General features: G+C 43.5%; 1 protein-coding gene across 3 annotated transcripts in view; it reads right to left on the bottom strand.

Annotated features, from left to right (window-relative positions):
- Nucleotides 1-22,762, bottom strand: part of ZNF106 (zinc finger protein 106) — a 73,714-nt gene that overhangs the window by 42,636 nt on the left and 8,316 nt on the right. For 2 of the 3 annotated variants that reach the window (XR_006102217.1, XM_042452446.1), the window contains exon 2: nucleotides 5,647-5,732. Coding sequence is in view for 2 of the 3 variants with exons in the window: in XM_042452446.1 (XP_042308380.1) it covers nucleotides 5,647-5,700 (54 nt within the window). In the remaining variant the exon portion in view is untranslated. Of the gene's footprint in view, nucleotides 1-5,646; nucleotides 5,733-6,832; nucleotides 6,956-22,762 lie in introns of those variants that run through there. The other variant, XM_042452454.1, reaches the window with a different exon arrangement.

Genomic DNA, 22,762 nt, shown 5'->3' with positions numbered 1-22,762 from the left:
TGTGGGAAATGTAGTATCAAAGAATAGATATGCCAAATTTTTAAATACATATGAGCTAAGAAAAGAATGATAGATTTGTGGTGTGTAAAATAAACACTATATGTATTCTGTGCTGAATGCAAATGAACTGTATGAACTACATTTTTATGTAAATGCAATATACCACCTCTCCTATGATTTCAATCCTTAGATAAGGCAATTGTCATAAACAGGAATACAGAAACACAGGAAACTGCTTTATACTGAAACTGACCATCAATCCATTTTGCCCAGCATGGTCAGTTTGACTTGTAGCAGCTCCACGGGGTTTCAGACTGAATTCTTTCATAATCCTACTAAAGATCCCCAGTATTACCTGGTGGCCTCCCATCCAAATATTAATCAACCCTGCAGAGTTTCTGAAATCAAACAAAACCAGTGTGCTTACCATGGCATTGTCTTCTCCACCCTATGAATGGATCCTAAAAGATGTGTATATTTCCATCCACCTTTACCTTTTAATTTGCTTTACAAGTACATCTAGGTCATTTCCCCTCTTTCCCTCCAATTCACTGATATAATGAAATATAATTATACTCCATTTATAAGTAGGTAAAAGTAATGGTATTCCCCTTTGACAAGGTTGTCAAGTCATGTCTGACTGTAGGGGATGGTGCCCACATTGTCAAAGACTACTCTGTGAGTCAAGTGGCCAGCATGATTGCACAGAACGGTGTTTTCCTTCCCACAGAAGTGGTACCTATTTATCTACTTGCATTTACATGCTTTTGAGCTGCTAGGTTGGCAGAAGCTGGGGCTAGTGACGGGAGTTCACCCCGGCATGCAGCACTTGGGCCTCGAACTGCCAACTTGCTGACCTTGCAATCAACAGAGTCAGTGTTTTAACTGCTTGAGCCACACGTCCCCTATCAGTACAGTCTATCAGTACAGTCACATTAAATGGACTTCATATCAGTCAAAAATGCAATGTTAAGATTAACTGGGTAATGCAAAATCTCTATCTAAACTATGTTAAAAAGCATATTATAATATCATTGGTATCACACTTCTGAAATTTACATAGGGCACAAAGTAAGTCTTCGACATTGTCTCTGGGCCTACGCATTGCGCAGGTCATACCTTCGATGCGGTTTTTTGTTTGGAACAGGACTATCCGTGGGTGGAGGTCATTTCTACCTCTGCTCTGTCATGGACGGACCATTTCCTGTCAAGGTTGGACAAGGCCACTCTCCAAGGCCCCCCTGGGGGTGGTGGACCTATTAGAATGGTCTGCCCTCAGAGGCTGATGTAACCTACTGGGTTCCAGAAAGCCTTAGAGGGTTTAATGGGTGGTAGTGGCAGTGATTCTGTCGAAGCCTTGGCATCCAGCTGGAACAACCATCTTACTAAGGCTATAGACACTATTGCTCCTGAGCATCCTTTCCAGTCTACTTCTAATAGAAATCCTTGGTATACTGAAGATCTTAGAAGGATGAAACAGGCTGGACAACGATTAGAGCACTGCTGGTGAAAGACTCGGCATTTATCCGAAAAGACATGTCATAGGACTTTTCTTAAAGCCTATGGAGTGGCAATAGATGCAGCAAAGAAGTCTTTCTATTCTGCATCTATTGTGTCAGTGAAGTCTCGTCCAGCAGAGCTTTTCAGAGTGGTAAGGAAGCTAAGTCAGACTCCTTCCACCCTGAATCCTTTGTTACAACCTACGCAGATAAAAGCTCTCTGATAAGGGCCGACTTAGAAGCCGCTATTAGTACAGAAACAAAAAGAGAGGTGTCCAGTGGCTCCGTTAATGAGATTTTATTGGATCAATTTCAGTCTGAGTACTGAGCACATAGACAAGCTGCTTGGAAAGGTTAAAAAGACCACTTGCCCTCTTGATCCCTGCCCAACCTGGCTAGCTATCCAGGGATGTGAGGCAACTTTGAGTTTATTAAGATCAATAATCAACACCTCCTTCAAGGAAGGATATTTTCCAGCCAGCTTAAAACTGGCTGTGGTTAAACCTCTACTCAAGAACCCTTCCCTTGATCCCCTGGAGAGATCCAACTACCTGCCAGTTTCTCTTCTTCTGTTTTTGGGCAAGGTGATCGAGAGGGCAGTTGCAAACCAACTCCAAGCAGTCTTGGATCTTGATCCATTTCAAAGTGGCTTCAGGTCAGGATATGGAGTGGAGACTGCCTTGGTTGCCTTGGTCGATGATCTCCGTCTGGGCATCGACAGGGGAAGTGTGACCTTGCTGGTGCTCTTGGACCTCTCAGCGGCCTTTGATACCATCGACCATGGTATCTTTCTGGAATGCCTGAGGGAGTTAGGAATCGGCAGCTCTGAGTTGCAGTGGTTCCAGACCTACCTCTTGGGCAGATTCCAGATAGTGTTGCTTGGGGACAGTTATTCGTCCAAGAGGGAGATAAAGTTGGGCATCCCTCAGGGCGCAATTCTGTCCCCAATGCTGGTTAACATTTACATGAAGCCGTTGGGTGAGATCATCCAGAGACATGGGGCAGGGTTTTATCAATATGCTGATGACACCCAAATTTGTTTCTCTATGTCTCTGACTGCTTCAGTGACCAAGGAAGGAATCTCCCCTCTGCATGACTGAGGTCAGTAATGGATTGGATAAGGGAAAATAGACTTAAGTTGAATCCAAATAAAACAGAGATACTCGCTATAGGAAACCCTGCACCGGGTATGGAGATTTGTCCACCAGTCCTGGACGGGGTCACACTTCCCCTAAAGGACTGTGTCCGCAGCTTGGGGGTACTTCTGGATTCGTCACTTCAGCTGTCTTCCCAGGTTGATGCAATGGCTAGGAGTGCCTGTTATCAGCTTCGGCTGCTACACCAGCTGCAACCCTACCTGGAGCAGAGGGACCTAGAAACAATTGTACATTCACTGGTAACCTCTCGTCTTGATTTCTGTAATGCACTCTACATGGGGCAACCCTTGTGCCACATTCAGAAGCTGCAACTTGATTCAGAATATGGCAGCCAGGTTCGTCGTAGATAAAGCTAAATTCGACCCTATTACACCTCCAGTCCTGGATGGGGTCACACTCTCCTCCAGCGACTGTGTTCGCAGTCTGGGGGTGCTCCTTGACTCGTCGCTCCTGATGACAAATCAGGTAAATGCGACGACGGTCAGGAGTGCCTGTTATCAGCTTCGGCTGATACGCCAGCTGCGCCCTTTTCTGGAAGTAAGGGATCTCGAGACGGTTGTGCACGCGCTGGTAACCTCACGCCTTGACTTCTGTAATGCACTCTACATGGGGCTACCCCTGTGCTTGACTCGGAAATTACAGCTGGTTCAAAACATGGCAGCCAGGCTTGTCTCAGGAACATCTAGGAGGGACCACATTACTCCGGTTTTGAGGTCCCTCCACTGGCTGCCTATCAGCTTCCGGGCCCAGTACAAGGTGTTGGTTATCACCTTTAAAGCCCTAAATGGCTTGGGTCCAAGCTATCTCAGGGACCGCCTCCTCCCGTACAATCCACCCCGCGCTCTCCGGTCCTCTGGGAAGAACTTACTGCAGCCTTTAAAATCTAGGCTTGCGGCGACCTCCCAGAGGGCGTTCTCTGCTGTTGCCCCCCAAACTCTGGAACGACCTGCCAGATGAGATCCGTCAGATAACATCATTAGACAGCTTTAAAAAAGCGGTCAAGACGGATCTCTTCCGGCAGGCCTTTCCAGACTAATCATCCCAGCCCAGGTTCCCTGATTCCCTCATTCCTCCCGTGGCCCCATCTCAGTGATGGTCGAGGATCAACAGAGGGATATCAGGGTTTTAATTGCTGTTTTTATGCTTGATGTTGTGTTTTTAATATGTTATACTGTTTAATATTGTCTTAAGGGGGGGAGGGATAAAGTGTTTTTAATTGTTATATTTTATATTTTACTGTTGTCAACCGCCCGGATTGGTTTGCCATAGGGCGGTATATAAATAAATATTATTATTATTATTATTATTATTACTGCAATCTCTTCATTGGCTGCCTATTAGCTTCCAGGCTCAGCACAAGGTGTTGGTTATTACCTATAAAGCCCTACATGGCTTGGGTCCAGCATACTTGAGGGAACACCTCCTCCCATACGATCCTTCCCGTGCACTCAGGTTCTCTGGGAGGAACCTACTCCAGCCAAAGAAAACCAGGCTGGTGGTGACTTTCCAGAGGACCTTTTCAGCTGCCACTCCTAAAATATGGAATGACCTGCTGGAAGAGATCCGCCATATTGCATCTTGGGAGGCATTTAAAAAGGCAATAAAGACAGATCTCTTCCGGTGGGCCTTTCCAGACTAACCTCCAGCTGAATTAACCAAATTGATCCATTCACTCTTCCACCGCCTCTCCTGATGGTCTCCTGTGTCGATCCTTAGTTACAAAATTTGTAACTAAGTACACTGTACTGGGGGTATTGTATTGTATCTTGATGTTTATGTGAAATTTTAGCAGAAGGAGGGAGGGTTATGGGGATTAGGGAAATTTTATTATTGTCCGTACTGTATATCTCTTTTATTGGACTGTTGTTCCCGCCTAAATCCCGGAAGGGAGAGGCAGAATATAAATAAATAAATAAATAAATAAATAATAATAATAATAATTATTATTATATAGGCTGAGTCTCCTTTATCCGAAATGTGTGGAACCAGAAGTGTTTTGGATTATCTTTTTCTCTTTCTTTCTTTTCCTCTTTTTTCCCCTATTTTTGAGCATTTGCATATATTTAATGAGACATCTTGGAGATGCGACACAAGTCTAAACACAAAATTCATTTAGATTTCATTCATACTTTATACACATACCTGAAGGTACTTTTATACAATATTTTTAATAATTTTGTGCATGAAACAATGTTTGTGTACACTGAATGATTAGAAAGCAAAGGTGTTACTCTCTCAGCCACTCATGAAAAAGTTTTAGATTTCAGAGTATTTCAGATTTCGGATTTCCAGATAAGGGTGATTCAACCTGTATAGCAGAGATGTGAGAAACCAAACTCACTACTCAAACAGAGGTAAATTTTGTTCCATTAGAAAAGAAACAGCTTAAGAGATCTCCCTACAGAAAACTATACGGGGAGGGGCAGAAGAAGGAATGTCTGGTTATAGGAATTGGATCCTTCCACTATTTTGAAGGTAGGCATGGCTGGCTGCAGGAATCCAAAGAGCACTCTATACTTCCACCATTTCATTCTTGTTATTTTCTGAATGTGATTGTTTTGAGAATAAATTATGCTAATCTGACAGAATCATCTCCACCTACATGATTCTGCTCATTTATAGTGATCAGCAGGAGTGGTCTTTGTGTCACCATGTGAAGTACAGCATGAAAAAGGGCTTACACTGAGCATGACCCAAGACGTGCAATTCCTTGCCACAGGAGACACATTTCATTCCTTCTCTGCTGTCTTTGGTTCTTATGTGAACACCTTTTTGTTTCAGCAAGCCTTTGGCTCTCTTTCACGTTATAGTCTTCCTGATGACTGCTGAATTATTATTAAGATTCTAGTAATATTATTATGTACCAAGCTGTTTTAATTTGCTTTAAGCTACCATGAACATTCTGAAAAGGCAGAACATCTTCATTAGAAATAAAAAAAAAGTTTCAGAGGAGAACATTTCTTAGTTATGGTGCTGAAATTTTTGTTTACCTTTTTTGAGTTGTAAATGATGTGGCATAATATACATTTTCGTTCACGGACCATAGTGAACACACCAAAAAGATCTTATCTCACCCCTGAAAGTAGAAAGAAAATTTGTCATCAGTTTTTTAGTTTTCCTTTATACTAAATACATACAATTAAAACATTATTATAATTGTATAGTAACACAAGATAAATCCCTTTTTTCATTCATAGATTTAGTTTTGCTATAAAACACTTTTCATAGCAAACTGATTTCTATATTCCTTTGATCAAGCAGTAACTAAATATTGGTAAGTGCCACTGATTATTATTCACAGCATTCTACCAGAATAGGATAATACAGGTATATCTTGGCTAACAAAGTAGACATGTTCCCAAGCATTACTTCTTTAACAGAAAATTTGGTACCAGAGGCAGAAATAACACAAAAAGAATATTGATAGGTTCTGCATCACAAAAAGTTCAATGCTTCATCAACTTTTTTCCTTCAAAACAATACATGCATGTTAAATGAAACAACCTTGTCAAACAAGCCTTGCACAGATAAACAAAACTATTGTGAATCTTCTAGGGACCGCTTGAAAGCTTCTACAAAAATGCACATTTTTCTTCTGCTCCCCTTTTGTTATGATTTCCTTTTTGGTGGCCTAACTTCTAGATCTACTTCTTTAATATGCTAGGATTAGCTAGTGAGGCAAATTTATCTACTTTCCCCTTTTCTCTCTGTTTTGCTATTCATGCACGCTCAATGAGGATGTCTGAAGGCAGCTATTGTTTACCTGCCTGTTGTAGGTAGGCACACACATCTACAGTAGTCCCCCAACCTGGGGACTAACCTGGGTTAGAACTCGGATGAGGATAGCATGGGTTTTGTATATGCTATCCTGGCCTGTCTACTCAGCCCCTCAGCCTAAGAGAAAAGCCTCCTCTTAATAAATCTTACCAAGAACACCTCTATGATAGGGTTGCCAGACATCAGAGTCCATTTGAAGGCACACAACAGCACATTAACTCAGGAAAATAATTTCGTAAACAGTGATAAAAACCTAGAAGAGTGGTTCTCAGTAGGGCAGTTGCTGGGATGTTGGGCAAGACTTTGAGGCCCTCTCTCCCCTCCTCCACCCTCCTAATTTTTTTCTGTCCTGGAGGAAAAGAGAATGGTGAGGAGGGTGCTTGGACCAGCCTCCTGTACCTGAGGGGGAAGAGGAAGAGAGCAGGGAAGCTTGCTTGATCATGGCCTCATGTGGAGCCCATTCAAAGCTGCCAGTTCTTTTCCCATCCATCCTGTCACTGCCTTGGTTCTTGAGACAAGACACACACTAAACAAACAAAATATTTGTATTCATATATCAAGCAGTGAGTAACATCCACATGTAGAAGTAAAGGTGGTCTCAAGGGTAATTTTGAGAACTACTGGCCTAGAAAATAGACTATTGCCAGTGGGAGCTTTGATGGGGGAAAGAATGTACATAATAAACCTACAAACAAGCTTCATTTATATACCGCTTCATACCACCTAAGCAGTGTCTAAGCAGTTTACAACTGTAAGCTAATTTGCCCCCAACAATCTGGGTACTCATTTTAGTGATCTCAGAAGGATACAAGCCTGAGTCAAGCTTGAGCCCTTTTGCTGGTCCTGAACTCGCAACCTTGTGGTTTTTAATGAGTGGCTGCAGTACAGGCATTTAACTACTGCGCCACCAGGGCTCCAATTCAGTCACATGAGCTTATGTAAAAACAGAAGATGTGACTGTATGTGCCATATGTGCATGTTGAAAATGAGAGGAACACATAGGAAAACATATACTGTATATAGTCATGTATAGGTCTAGAAATTTTAGTCAAAAAATTGACCCTAAAAACCTAGGTTGACTTATCCATGGCTCAACGTAAATACTATAACTCTTATTAAAAAGAGAACCATTCCCTGGTGAACGGCAAGCATGCAATCTGTCCTGGAAGCACTGACCTCCCTCTACTCTCTTTCATCCAGCTTTTAGTGTGAGCCAAAACAGTTATGCCTCCCATAGTTTTGTAGGTTCTTTGGCATTGTTTTCCTTTGCTTCATCATTTAGATCCTTTGTTGCAAGTCTCTTAAGTTTTACCCTTGACTTATCCAAGGGTCATATTAAAAACCATAATTTTCCCCCCGAAATCTGCCCTCAACTTATACTTCAGGTTGACTTATAGTCGAGTATATACAGTAAAAGAAAGTTGCTTAGTAATATATGGCAGTAGTGTTTATTTAATGCACCTCTTTCCAAAGATTTAAAAAGTCCTTCAGAAATTAAAGAACAAGTTCTTGAGATAACTTTTGCTTAAGCGTCACTGAACAGAGCAGGAGGATCCAAACTAAACCTCACCCTGAATTGTTCATTGGAATTATGTGGCTGAATGATCTGAATATATTAACAACTGGACTATTCTCATTTTTAAAAATTGTCATTAAAAACTGGGAAGACAGAGGCAATGAAATATGTGAAACTGACTCATTCAAAATATCTAACACTGGATTGGAGAGGAATGCAGAAGATCTGGTCAGTATGTTGAAGTCTTTATCCGTTACCTAGGAAAAACTTCAGAGGGATTATTGCTGTCCTGCTGAAATGCAGAAGGAACTTGGAGAAGTACTGGAGAAGAAAAATATATGAACAGACAGATAAACTGCAGTCAATAAATAAACAAACTGAACAAATACTAATTCCACTTGATACTCGTGCTAATATTTTCAAACTCAGAAAAAGACTTAAATGCATAACCTCTGAAGAAGATGCTTTTCCCATGACCTGAGCACTTCAGCATCCTTTCTCGGTTATGTCAGCCATAATACATTCAGGGCTGGAATGGAACATTTAAGCAGTACATGCTTATTTATGAAGCTATTAACAAAATCATATCCCTGAAATGGTGGAACTCATTAGCTAAATACTTGGAACCAGAGTTCCTTCAACAGGTAAGTTGCCTTTCAACAGCAGCAGCATCCTAAGCAGGCACAGAGAGAATATTTTCAACATTTAGTATCATTAACTTAAACCTAAGAAACCAATTGTGAATTTAAAAAGTTGGGAAGCAAGTACTTCTGTTTAAGTCTATTTACAAAAAAAGACAGAAAGAGTGTGGAAGATGAGCTGAGGCTATAGGAGTTTTTAAGGATATAGTACATTTATTTATGGAGAGCCAGCATGGTGTAGTGTTTTGAGCATTAGATTCTGGAGATCAGGATTTGATTCCCTGCTCAGACATGGAAATCCACAGGATGACCTTGTGCGAAATACACACTCTCACCCCAGAAAACCCCATGATATGGTCCCCTTTGGTTGCCATAGGTGGAAACAACTTGAAGGCACACAATAAGATGACAATATTTATTTGCTGTGAAGTTGAAATACAACTAATAAGAAGTTGAAACAAATAATATTTAAGAAGGATTTTTTAAATACTGAAAATGAAAAATAAAGCAAGCAGAATGGTGTGCCAGCCAAGTGGTCTAAGCTTCCAAAGGACAGATTCAAATGCTTGACTTAGAACAAGGAACATCCTGAATTACTGTTTTAGGATCTGTCCCCATCACCTAGCCGATAAAGGCAGAAGTCAAGAATGTTCAAATAATCCACTATCCCTTATTTTATAGAAAATGGTTTCACAGTGACACTACATGATAGAATGTAGAGGAGAAATCATCCATTTCCCTAGCAAAATTACCACTACCACAATTTAAAATACAGCACAGTTTATCACCTGCTAGTTTATAAAACAGTTGTTCTAAACTTTTGGCTGTCCAGAAGCTTTGGACTTCAGTTTTCAGAATGGTAAGGGCTTCAGACAAGTGAAGTCCAAAACATCTTGCAAACTAAAGACTGAGAACTATTGCTTCAAAGTGGTTCATGTGAAACCATCAAGTACCGTATGTGAAACCATCAAGTACCGGCGTATAAGATGACTGGGTGTATAAGACGACCCCCAACTTTTCCAGTTAAAATATAGAGTTTGTGATATACTCGCCGTATAAGACTACCCCTCTTCCAACGCAAGCCAAATAAAAATTTAAAAAAACATCAGATTTGATTTCAATATGGTAATTTTAATTCAAATGCTTATGACACACAGGTACTTAGCAGGAAAACTTGTTGTATACAAAGCCTGTTTGGATTGGTCAGCTCTCCCTGCCTGCCCAGCCCTCCCTGTCTCCAAGACTATCAGAGCGGTATTGCAATGACGGCTCTTTTTTCCATACCCCCGGCATTCCAGACGCCTGCAGCTTGCTCCACCCTTCAGTTACATATGCGGCGACTGCAGATTCTCCAGTCCGGCTCGGAAGTTTCAGCACCTGCCCTATAAGATGACACCCGGTGTATAAGACGACCTCCGACTTTTGAGAAGATTTTCCTGGGTTAAAAAGTAGTCTTATACGCCAGAAAATACAGTATGTAAAAATAAGTGGCAGGCGATCAAAAATGTACTGTATATATGCACATATATATTGATCTCATGTACAAGTTGAGAGCAGGTTTGGAGGCCAAAATGATGGATTTTCATATGACTCGTGGATAAGCTGAGGGTAAATCTTAAGGGCATGTCATTTTTTAAAAGGATAAAGAAAGCGAAAATGATGCCAACACACTTAACAAAATTCCGGTAGGCATAACTGTTTGTGCTCACCCTAAAAGCTGGCTGAATGAGGAGGAAACTATGGTAAATAGTGGTCATGAGATGTGTGTGGGTGACCAGGTGTTGGCATGGTTAAGAAAATGCACACGTCTGCTCTCTCAGTACTCCTTTAAAGGAAAGTGCCAAAGAGCCGCCACTAGTGTCATTTGCCTGCTGAGGTATTCAAAGAGGCCAGAAGCAGCAGTGATAGTAGATTTAGGCAGTGCTTCTTTTAGTTCTCCCAGGACAGACTAAGCTCTTGCCATTTTTCACGCAGAAAAAGAGATGGTTCCTTTCTTTTAAAAATAAGAATTAAGGTACAGTACAGTCAGCCCTCCATATCTATAGATTTTTTATCAACGAGTTCAACCATGCATGGTTTGAAAATATTCCAAAAATATATAAATTCCAATAAGCAAACCTTGATTTTGCCATTTCATACAAGGCATACCATTTTAGTATGTCACTGTATTTAATGAGACTTGAGCATCCATGGATTTTGGTATCCATGGCGGGTCATTGAACCAAACACCAGTGGATAACAAGGACCCACTGTACTTACACTGACCTGTGAATAAGTCAATCCAAGTCTTTTGGGTCTATTCTTTGATTAAATTTCTCAACGTATACCTGAGTATAAACAGTAAATCCCAAATGCACTTAGAATCATAGAATCGTAGAGTTGGAAGACACCACAAGGGCCATCCAGTCCAACCCCCTGCCATGCAGGAAATCCAAATCAAAGCATCCCTGACAGATGGCCATTCAGCCTCTGCTTAAAGACCTCCAAAGAAGGAGACTGTCATGGCCAGCCAAGAGAAGGTCTCGGAGGATGAGGAGGAGCATGGGGCTCCTCCAGTGCAAGAGGTAATTGAGATCTGCCAGAATCCAGCCCTGATCTCCCAGCCCCAGAGGAGGAGGCTCAGCCAGGTCCTAGTGCTGGTAGGATTCCTCTGGTGGTACAGCAGCCTAGTGGTGACTCTGGGGAGGAACCAGGCTTGAAGGTTCCCTCCTATAGACAACGCAGAGCTCAAAGTGCTGGCAGGCACAGATCCCAGAGAATTGCTGAGAAGCAATTAGCAAATCAGCCTCAGGTGGCATGGGGGAGAGTTTCCCTTACTTAATGAGCAGAGAGACACCAACTCAGGGCCAGTTTATTGCATGATCCTTTGGTGTGACTGCTGCCTGCACTGGCTCCCTGTATCTTGACTCCTTGTTGCCTTGACTCTTGACTTCGGAACGGACTGGAGTATTGCTACCTTCTGGCTGACCTGACCCTGGACTGGACTGACTATTGTGACCTCCGTTATCCTGACTTTGGCTTGGCTTTCGGTTTGCTTGTTCACTCTCCCCCTGCAAGGTGTGTGGACTACTTCTACCTTCATAGTTAATTGCCTTCCTTATTGGTGTGTGTCTGTGTGTGCTAGCCACAGTCTAGGACAGAGACACCATTACACTCTGAGGGAGTTTGTTCCACTGTTGAACAGCCCTTACTGTCAGGAAGTTCCTCCTAATGTTCAGGTGGAATCTCTTTTCCTGCAGCTTGGATCCATTGTTCCTGGTCCTGTTCTCTGGAGCAGCAGAAAACAAGCTTACTTCCTCCTCAATGTGACACCCCTTCAAATATTTAAACAAGGCTATCATATCACCTCTTAACCTTCTTTTCTCCAGGCTAAACATCCCCAGCTCCCTAAGTCGTTCCTCATAGGGCATGGTTTCCATCCAGACCCTTCACCATTTTAGTCGTCCTCCTTTGGACACGCTCCAGTTTCTCAATGTCCTTTTTGAATTGTGGTGCCCAGAACTGGACACAATATTCCAGGTGGGGCCTGACCAAAGCAGAATACAGTCGCACTATTACTTCTCTGACACTATACTTTTATTGATGCAGCCTAAAATTGCATTGACCTTTTTAGCTGATGCATCACACTGTTCACTCATGTTCAACTTGTGGTCTACTTGGGACTCCAAGATCCCTTTCACATGTAGTCTCATTCAGTCAGGTGTCCCCCATCCTATATCTGTGCATTTTATTTTTCTGCCCTAAGTGCAGTATCTTACATTTCTCTGTGTTGAATTTCATTTTGTTAGCTTTGGCCCAGCTTTCTAGTCTATTCAGGTCATTTTGAATTTTGATCCTGTCCTCTGGAGTATTAGCTATTCCTCCTAATTTGGTGTCATCTGCAAATTTGATAAGTATGCTCCCAATTCTGTCATCCAGGTCCTTGATAAAGATGTTGAATAACACTGGGCCCAGGATAGAGCCCTGTGGGACCTCACTGGTCACTTCTCTCCAGGATGAAAAGGAGCCATTATTGAGCACCTTTGGGTTTGGCCGGTCAACCAGTTACAAATCCATGTAACAGTTGCCTTGTCTAGGCCGCATTTTACAAGCTTGTTTGCAAGAATGTCATGGGAAACCTTGTCAAAGGCCTTACTGAAATCAAGATATACTATATCCACAGCATTCCCTTCATCTACCAAGCTAGTAATTTTATCAAAGAAAGAGATTAGATTTGTCTGGCATGACTTGTTGCTCTGAAACCCATGTTGACTTTTTGTGATTATGGAATTGCTTTCTAGATATTCACAGACTCTCTAATGATCTGCTCTAGAATCTTTCCTGGTATAGATGTCAGACTAACTGTACAATAATTGTTGGGATCCTCTTTTTCTCCCTTTTTGAAGATGGGGACAACGTTTGCCCTCCTCCAGTCCGCGGGGACTTCTCCTGTTCTCCAGGAGTTTTCAAAGATTATTGCCAATGGCTCCGATATTACATTTGCCAGTTCTTTTAATACCCTTGGATGTAGTTCATCTGGTCCTGCAGACTTAAATTCATTTAGATTAACAAGGTATTCCTCTACTATCTCTTTACTTATTCTGTACTGAAATTCCTCTAATCTGTCTTCTTCACATGGAATACAAAACTAGTCAATAAAAATGACTGACTACAGAATCTGCCATTACTAAAATACATAGATTTTCCCTTGCTTTTCCATTTCAAACATCATCATGGTAAGATGCTTAGCAGTAGTTACATACAGTGACTGCACAAGGATTAATGGATAGGAAGTGCCATTTCCTAAATATAAAACATAGATGTACATATTGAAGGAACTCACAGGCCTGGTGCTATTATGATGATATAAGTCACCCAAATGAAATTCTGCCAGCTGCACCCCTCCACACACACACATATACACTTATTTCATTGAGACAAAAAATTGTTGGAAATGTTTCTCTGAAGAAAGAGGCTCCTCCCTCCCTAACTGTCATCATTTGGCCTCTGAGGGAGAGAGAAGGCTGGCCAAGTACCATCAGGGGCTGGCCTGAAGACAGAGGCTCCTCCCTCCCTGACTGTCATCTTTCGGCCTCTGAGGGAGAGAGAAGGCTGGCCCAGTACCATCAGGGGCTGGCCTGAAGACAGAGGCTCCTCCCTCCCTGACTGTCGTCGTTCGGCCTCTGAGGGAGAGAGAAGGCTGGCCCAGTACCATCAGGGGCTGGCCTGAAGGGCTCCTCCCTCCCTACGTCGTCGTTCGGCCTTGAGGGAGAAGAAGGCTGGCCCAGTCCATCAGGGGTGGCCTGAAGACAGAGGCTCCTCCCCCCTGACTGATCATCTTCGGCCTCTGAGGGAGAGAGAAGGCTGGCCCTACCATCAGGGGCTGGCCTGAAGACAGAGGCTCCTCCCTCCCTGACTGTCATCGTCGGCCCCTGAGGAGAGAGAAGGCTGGCCCAGTACCATCAGGGGCTGGCCTGAAGACAGAGGCTCCTCCCTCCTGACTGTCGTCGTTCGGCCTCTGAGGGAGAGAGAAGGCTGGCCAGTACCATCGAGGGCCGGCCTGAAGACAGAGGCTCCTCCCTCCCTGACTGTCGTCGTTCGGCCTCTGAGGGAGAGAGAAGGCTGGCCCGTACCATCAGGGGCAGGCCTGAAGACAGAGGCCCTCCCTCCCTGACTGTCGTCGTTCGGCCCTGAGGAGAGAGAAGGCGGGCCCAGTACCATCAGGGGCCGGCCTGAGACAGAGGTCTCCTCCCTCCCTGACTGTCGTCGTTCGGCCTCTGAGGGAGAGAGAGGCTGGCCCAGTACCATCAGGGGCCGGCCTGAAGACAGGCTCCTCCCTCCCTGACTGTCGTCGTTCGGCCCTGAGGGAGAGAGAAGGCTGGCCCAGTACCATCAGGGGCCGGCCTGAAGACAGAGGCTCCTCCTCCCTGACTGTCGTCGTTCGGCCGGAGGAGAGAGGAAGCTGGCCAGTACCATCAGGGGCCGGCCTGAAGACAGAGGCTCCTCCCTCCCTGACTGTCGTCGTTCGGCCTCTGAGGGAGAGAGAAGGCTGGCCCAGTACCATCAGGGGCCGCCTGAAGACAGAGCTCCTCCCTCCCTAACGCCCGTCCGCCGCTTTCCACCTGGGCAGGAGCGGCCCAGAGAGACTCTTCCTTGCCGCCGGAGCGGCGTTTTCTCCAGGGGGAGAATCTGTAATCGTACTGTATTGTATTTTCATTTTGTTTTGTAAAACCACCGTGATCATAGGAACGGTGGTAATATAAAAAAATTTCAATCAATCAATCACAGAGAAAACCATCAAAGCATCTTACCGAGAAAGATTCCATGGCTATAACTCTCATGATCTGAAAAATAGCAAAGGGATGAAAGTTCATGGCTACTGCAGTCAAGTGACAAAATATAAGCATCCCTTTAAACTTCTGATGGTACGGCAATGAAAGACAACATGGAAGTATTTTTAAAAGCAAAGGTGTTAATCTTTGCATGGAATACTGTGGGTCCCCTTGTTTTACAGTGGTACCCCGGATACGAATTGATCGTGTTACGAAATTTCCGGGATACGAAAAAGTTAGATTGGAAAAAACTGTTCGGATACGATGTTTTTTTCGGGTTACGAAATTATTTCGGCGGCGAAATTCAAACGCAAAGCGCGGCTAGCGGCTTTCCAGCGCTAACGGAAGCTTTTCGGTTGCGAAATTACTCGGGTTGCGAACGGAGCGGCGGAACGATTAATTTGTAACCCGAGGTAGCACTGTATTATCAATTCTGCGCTCCCAACAGTCTATGACAGTATCACTTTGTAGTTAATTAACTATGCTCTCATATGTTTAGGATATTGCTTAAAATTGGCTCAGCATTTCTGGCATTCATTGGGCAGAAGGGAAATAAGTATGTACTTAAAAGGGACAACAAGGTCAATAGAGTAGGCCTGGCTTTTAGCATTAGTTTCCACTCTTCATTAAGCTGATCTAAAATACACTGTTGGAGAATCAAAATATCAGAGTAACTATCCATGATCCAAGGGAGTTTTAAGTCTCCCCTCAAGTGACCAATCAACTGCACCACTTATGAGAGAAGACTAAAAAATCTGTCTGAACTCAGATGTGAGGCTGTCACTAGGGAATGAAAGGCCAGTTCTTTTGAAAGAGACTAAACACCCAGGCTGCACTAAGGGAGGAACAATTCTAGGAAACCTGTATCTTACAAGGTCCTTTCAGACTACACACATACATATAGCACTTTGATACATTTTTAACTTTTTTGTCTGCATCCTATAAAAGCCTGGGTTTGTACGAGGTAAGGGACTAGAGCTCTCGGGGGCAAGATTCAAAGGCCCGTCCCTAAACTGCAAATCCCAGGATCCCAGGATGAAGCCACAGAAGTTAAGCAGAATCAAAATGCTGTACAGTTGGTCCTCCGTATTTGCGGCTTTGACTTTTGTGGATTGATTATTTGTAGATTCGATTATTATGTTCTCTCTAGGAATCTTAGGTCTCCATTTAGGACCAACTTTCACCAGAAATTGTGCTGGATGACTTAAGAGATTCCTAGAGAGAACTTTTAGGCCTCTGTAGGTCCTCCAACACAATTCTAGGTAACTTCCAGTGAACTTTGACCATAAGTTGCACTGGAGGCACTAGAGATTCCCAAGAGGTTTTCTCTCGGTTAAAAAATGAATCTTTTTATTTGCGCTTTTCCACTTCCCGGGGGGGGTCCTGTGTCTCTGACCCCAGCAAATGTGGAGGGCCTACTATAATGCCATTTTAGCTCTGGTTCCATCCTATGGAATACTGGATTTGGGTTTAGGGAGGGGTATTTCGAGTTCTCCAGTGCCTCCCAAGTACAAACCCAGGATTACCACATGATGCTGGTCAAGTGGACTCACAGTGCTTATAACTGTGCATGTGAAAAATCCCATGAAAATACAACAGCTTCTCCAGAGGCTCCTTTCTCCCTCACCAGAAACAGTTAAATGAAGGGCACTAGTAAGAGACATATGAGTCTTTGACCTACTTTATAGAGAAAGACTACCAGCAAAACAAAATGTCTATTGTGACAGTTTTCCAGGTCTTGTTGAAAACAGGGTCATGCATCTCAAGCAGCCACCAACAAGCATCTTACTAACATGTTTTATATCTTACTGAAGATATGTTTATATATTTTGTATATTTGATTATCTGCATTGACTATCTTGTTTTATTTTGCATTAGTCTGTGTGAATTTTTATTGTATTTTACATTGTATTTTAGTATTTTTTATAACAATACTTATGTTTTATTCTATAATTGTTTTATTAAGTGCCATGTACATGGTGCTATAAGTAAATAAATAATGACGATGATAATAATACTGGAAGGCAAAGACTTGATTCAGGCTCAAATACATAAAGCTGGGGTTCCCACTCTGCCCCAGATTACTCCTCAGAAACACTCTTCCCGTCCCTTAATGAATTAAGAATGGATAGGCTAGCATCCTAGAAAATGGCAAGCTTCACAGTAAACTGTTTTTATTTCCAAGAATGTTCCTGGGCCTGACAAAGGCTTAAGAGCAGCTGCACCCTAGCCATCGTTTTGAGCACACCAGCCACCCCCTCAAAAAGAATTCAAGAATGGGTAAAGAATAGGCTGGAAGGGGTTGAGTGAGGGGTGGGATGTTTTATTTATGTGGGAGGGACGCATGTGTTTCTTAGTTTGCTCTTCTCTGAGCATTATGCTTCTGTTAAATGAACATTATTATTATATTTGTACTTTAGGACGGAAGATACACTTTTGCTTTTGGAGTTCTGATCTCATTTTTCCACTGTCCCAGTTTCTTCCGAAGTTTGCGTCAGAGCCTCATCAGTTCGCCTTCTTTGAAAAGGGTGTTGCAACATGTAAGTGTAAATTCAAGATTAGTTTAGTGCATCTCTATACTCAGATTCATGGAAGTTTCTTCAAACTGACAAGTTTGTTTTCTAGCATTTCACACTGTATGGCTGGCTACATCCATTATGGCAACATTAAAGTACCGTATATCCCAAACTGTTTACAAATTCCAAGTGTGTTCACTGTACGAAAAGGGCTGCAATAAAGGAAAGAGAAATAAGAAATAGCAAGGGCCTCTATTCTTATCTGTCTTCTACTTTAGGAACATGAAATATGGTGGCCAGGGTACTCTTTTATTTATGGGAACATAAGTCTCCCTCTGTTATTTTATTTATTTATATTCCCCTTTCTCCCAAAAAGGGACCTAAGGTGGCCTCACAATATAAAAACACATTAAACAACATTTTCAAAACACTTAAATTAGCCAAGTAAAACAGTAAAAAGTTAAAATTTTTAAACAACAAAATGTAAAACATAATAAGTTAAAAATAATCCAGGTCCACCCAGCCACCCACAAAACCAGGCCTGCATGATTTTAAAAGCTTACTGGAATAACATGTTTTTGCTTGCTGGCGAAGGCCAGCAGGGAGGGGGCCAGCCTGAGCCTCCTGTGGAAGGGAGTTCCACAGGGTGGGAGCAGCCACCGAGAAGGCTCTCTCTTGTGTCCTCACCAAACAATATTGGGATGGTGGTGGGACCAAGAGAAAGCCTTCTCCAAAGAATCTTAGGCTCCAGGTGATTCATATGGGGAGATATGGTTTCTCAAATAGTCTGGACCTAAGCCGTGTAGGGTTTTATAGGTCATGACCACCATTTTGAATTGTGCTCAGAACAAACCATTAGCCTGTGAAGCTGTTTCAATACAGGAGTTATGCTCCTTATAACCGGCTCCGGTCAGTGTTCTAGCTGCAGCATTTTGAACCCGCTGAAGTTGCCGAACAGTTTGCAAAGGTAGCCCCACGTAGAGTTTGCCAGACAGTATCAAAACGGGATGTGACCAAGGGATGTGTCACGATAGCCGATCTGGCATCTCAAGGAATTGCACAGATGGGCACTAGTTTAACTGTGCAAATGTACTCCTAGGCATCCAGGCTCAGAGTGGAGTCGAGGAGCACACCTGCGATTTCAGGGGGAGTGTAACCTCATCCAGCTCAGACAAGCCCCAGTTCCTGATTTGCTGTGCAACTACCAGGAGCACCGCTGCTTGACTGGATTAAGCTTCAATTGTTTGCCCTCATCCAGTCCATTACTGAAGCAGACACTGGGTCAACACAGAGACAGCTTCCTTGGAGTCTGATGGAAGGAGAGATAGAGTTGGGTGATCCGCATATTGATGATACTGCACCCCAAAACTCGGATGACTCTCCCAGCAGTTCATGTAGATGTTAAACAACATGGGGGGCAGCACAAACCCGTGGGACCCCATGGGCTAGCGGCCAGGAGTCCAACAGGAGTCCCCCCACCTTCTGGGTCTACCCCTCCAAGTAAGACCAGAACCACTGAACAGCAGTGCCCCAAGTCCCATCCAGAAAGGTGGCTCAGAAGGATACCATGGTTATTGGTATCAAAAGTCACTGAGAGATCTAGCAGGACCAACAGGGACACACTCCCCCTATCCAGTTTCCTGCGTAGGTCACCCACCAGGCGACCAAAGCTTCTGTGCCATAGCCAGGTCTGAAGCCAATTGAAATGGATCTAGAGCAGGGTAGGCACTTTTTGAGCCGGGGGCCGGGTTGCTGTCCCTCAACAACGGGGGGGAACCAAAAAATAAATAAATAATTTTAAAATTAAATAAAATAAATAAACTGGACAAAGTAGGACAACATTTTCAAATGGTGGACACTTTTTTTAAAAAAGTGGAGGAGACACGCAAAAAAATTTGCTGATATTTTTAAAAATGTTAATATAAATGCATGTTTCTGAGGCGTCTTATAGAAATTTGCTCCACTTGCCCCTGCGCACGAAAGGCCAAAGGCCCCGGCAGCAATCAGTGCAGACTGGGCTGGGGCCGGTCCCAAGGCCTCCCGCCGCATCCGGCCGTGGGCCGCAGGTTGCCTACCCGATTAGATAATCCGTTTCATCAGAAATCCCTGGAGCTGGGAGGCCACCACTCACTCCAGAACCTGCCCAAGAATGGAATGTTAGAGACTGGCTGATAGTTATCCAGAATGAAGGATCCAGGGAGCTCTTTTCAGTAATGGTTTCACCACAGCTTCTTTAGACAGGATTTAAATTTGCCTTGCTACAGTGAAGCATTCACCACCCCCTTTACCCACTCGGCCAGTCCCTCTCAGCTAATTTCAGAAGCCAGGAAGGGCAAGGATGCAGTTTGCACATGGTGCCCTCACTCTCCAAGGATCCTATCCACATCCTCAGGCTGCACAAATTGAAACTTATCCAATAATCTGCTCACTAGAAGTCTTCGCTCTTTTACTTGGCAGTTGTGATACAGTATCAAAAGCCTCCAGGAATGTACATGACAGCTTCATGAAGGGAAGCGATGGAATGGAAGACAAAGAGCAATTGGGCTAAAGAAGTGGTACTGGGAAGATGATGGACTATTCCAAAGAAAATAAAGACAAACTCTTACTCAAGTGAAATAAAAAGACATCCTAACACTAAAGTTTGTGTCTAACCATGCGGCAAGCAGTTATTGGAACACATTCCAAGAGGTGTTTGCATAAGGTTGTTTTATAGGATTTTGGTAAACTGGTATATGACTCATTAGAAAAATGATATGCTTGGGAAGTGTGAGGCAGTAAGAAAGAAGAAGAAAATATTACAGACGGACAGACTCAATCAAAGAAGCAGCAGGGCTGTTGATGACAGGATGTCTGCAAGTCCTCTCATCCATAGGGTTGCCATAAACTGAGCAAACCTGATGACAGTTAATAACATGAAAGGATTAAAGAGCTACATCACTGGATACATATTCAACAGAGCAAAAAAATAAAGCCCTGCTCAGGTGATTCCACTATTGCTGTGACATGTAGGACTCTCGTCAATGCTCTCATGAAGGAGGGGCAAAAACTGCAGAAGTCGTCTCTAGTCCATATGTTATACTCCTTCATGTAGCTGGGTTCATACTCTTTAGTATGCTTAGGTCTAACTGGAAACATCTGCAGAAGCTGCTTATAAGAGCAATTACTTTCGTAAACTGACTGGTAAGAACCGTCCATCCTGACCTGGAAACGGCAGGTAAATACTTTTTCACAGTAAGGCAGCATTTCACTGGCACCCATAGGTCCTGATCTTGCTTCCTTCCAAGAGGAAAGCAAAGAAGATAAAGAGATACAGAAATTCTTTCCTTAATTAAAGAACACTTATTGAGACCTAAAGGTTGCAAGATACAGGAAATTTGACAGACAGGGAAAGATTCGTGATAGTTGAAGATATTATAACAGAGGAAATGCTTCTGTCCAGAATTGGCACGCATCTAGGCTGAAGGAACCAGATCTCTGAAGGGTGTTCTCTGTAAGGTAAGTAAATTACTCACTTTTTAAACTGGATCAGAAACTTTGGCCTCCAGATGTTTGACGATTGGCAAAGCTGGCTGGGGCTTCTGGGAGTTGAAGTCCAAAACACTTGGATGACCAAAGTTTGGGGATGATGATCTAGACACTATACTTCTATTGATGCAGCCCAAAATCGTATTGACCTTTTTAGCTGATGCATCACACTGTCAACTCACATTGAACTTGTAACCCCCAAGTTACTTGGACCCCCAGATCCCTTTCACATATAGTCTGTTCAGCCAGGTGTCCCTCATCCTATTCTATGCATTTCATTTTTCTGCCTAAGTGCAGCATCTACATTTCTCCGTGTTGAATTTCATTTTGTTAGTGTTTGGCCCAGCTTTCTAGTCTATTCAGATCATTTGATGTTGATTCTGTCCTCTGGAGTATTAGCTATCCTCCAATTTGGTGTCATCTGCAGATTTGCTAAGTATGCCCCCGATATCTGTCATCCAGTCATTGAAAAGATGTTGAATAACACTGGCCCCAGGACAGAGCCCTGTGGGACTCCACTGGTCACTTCCCTCCAGGATGAAAAGAGCCATTGTTGAGCACCCTTTGGGTTCGGCCGGTCAACCAATTACAGATCCATTTAAACAGTGCCTTGTGTCTAGCCCACATTTTCAAGCTTGTTGCAAGAATGTCATGGGAAACCTTGTCAAAGGCCTTACTGAAATCAAGATATACTATATCCCACAGCATTCCTTCATCTACCAAGCTGGTAATTTTATCCAAGAAAGAGATCTGATTAGTTTGCCACGACTTGCTTTCCAAAACCCATGTGACGTTTTGTGATTATGGCATCCCTTCTTTTTCCTGCAGAAGAACTATGGCTCCTTCGCCTCTAATGGCCCACTCCATTTCGCCTATTTTAGATGAAGCGCTGGATGTTATTACTTTAATTGTGGTATTCTAATTTATGGTGGAAGGTTGGGGATTATGTATTCCACTGTGTTTTAATTTATTTATGCTGTATCTTTACCGCGTTTGCAGTTTTATTTAGCTGTATCCCGCCTCGTTCCGTAGGAGGGCGGCAAATAAATCAACCATATTATAATTATTTATTATCATTATCATTATTATTAAATGTCCACTAGCTCTCGTTTAAACAATATGCCCGAATCTTTCGCTTTATTGATGTCAGGCTAATTTCAACCCTGTTGAAAGTCCATTTGGAAGGTGACCCTTTCCTCAGGAGTATAAGGAATGGTTCCAGTCTTCCAGACCAGAATCTCCACAAAACAACAGCCCACAAGGTGCCTCAGGCAAGCCTCCTTAAGATGGTGGTTCCTCCTCCTCCAAAAGCCCCTCAGTCCCAGAGGAGACTTAGGCGCTGCGTCTACACTGGAGAGATAACCCCGTTTGGCACGCTTTAACTCTTGTCTGCCTCTTTGCTATGGAATTCTGGGAGTTGGAGTTTGTTGTGGGGCGCTCTGGGCCCACAACAAACTCCAAATCCCAGAATTCCATAGCCTTGAGCCGAAAAACTTAAAGCGGTGCCAAACCGGGTTAAACTCTCCAGTGTAGACGCAGCCCTACTTTTAAAGCCCTTCCCCGAGGCGCACAGGAGTCACTCCGCAGCCCCAGCTCCCCTTCCTCAGGCTACTGGACACGTCGCCCTTCCCAGCACACAGCCATCCTCGCAGGAGGACCCGCCGCCGGAGACCCGGCTCGAGCCGACCCGAAAGAGAACCGCGCCAACACAAGACGGGAAGCGCCTCCATTGAGCCAGCCAATCAGAGGACACAACAACCAGCCCTAGCGCCTTCCCTGCCCCTTTGCATTTTGGGAAAGGGATTCTTTCTAACTTCGGG

The sequence above is a fragment of the Sceloporus undulatus genome, chromosome 1 (genome assembly GCF_019175285.1).
Source record: "Sceloporus undulatus isolate JIND9_A2432 ecotype Alabama chromosome 1, SceUnd_v1.1, whole genome shotgun sequence".
Classification (NCBI taxonomy): Eukaryota; Metazoa; Chordata; class Lepidosauria; order Squamata; family Phrynosomatidae; genus Sceloporus; species Sceloporus undulatus.
The sequence above is the reverse complement of the archived record's forward strand: the minus strand, read 5'-3'. Positions and strand labels throughout refer to the sequence as shown.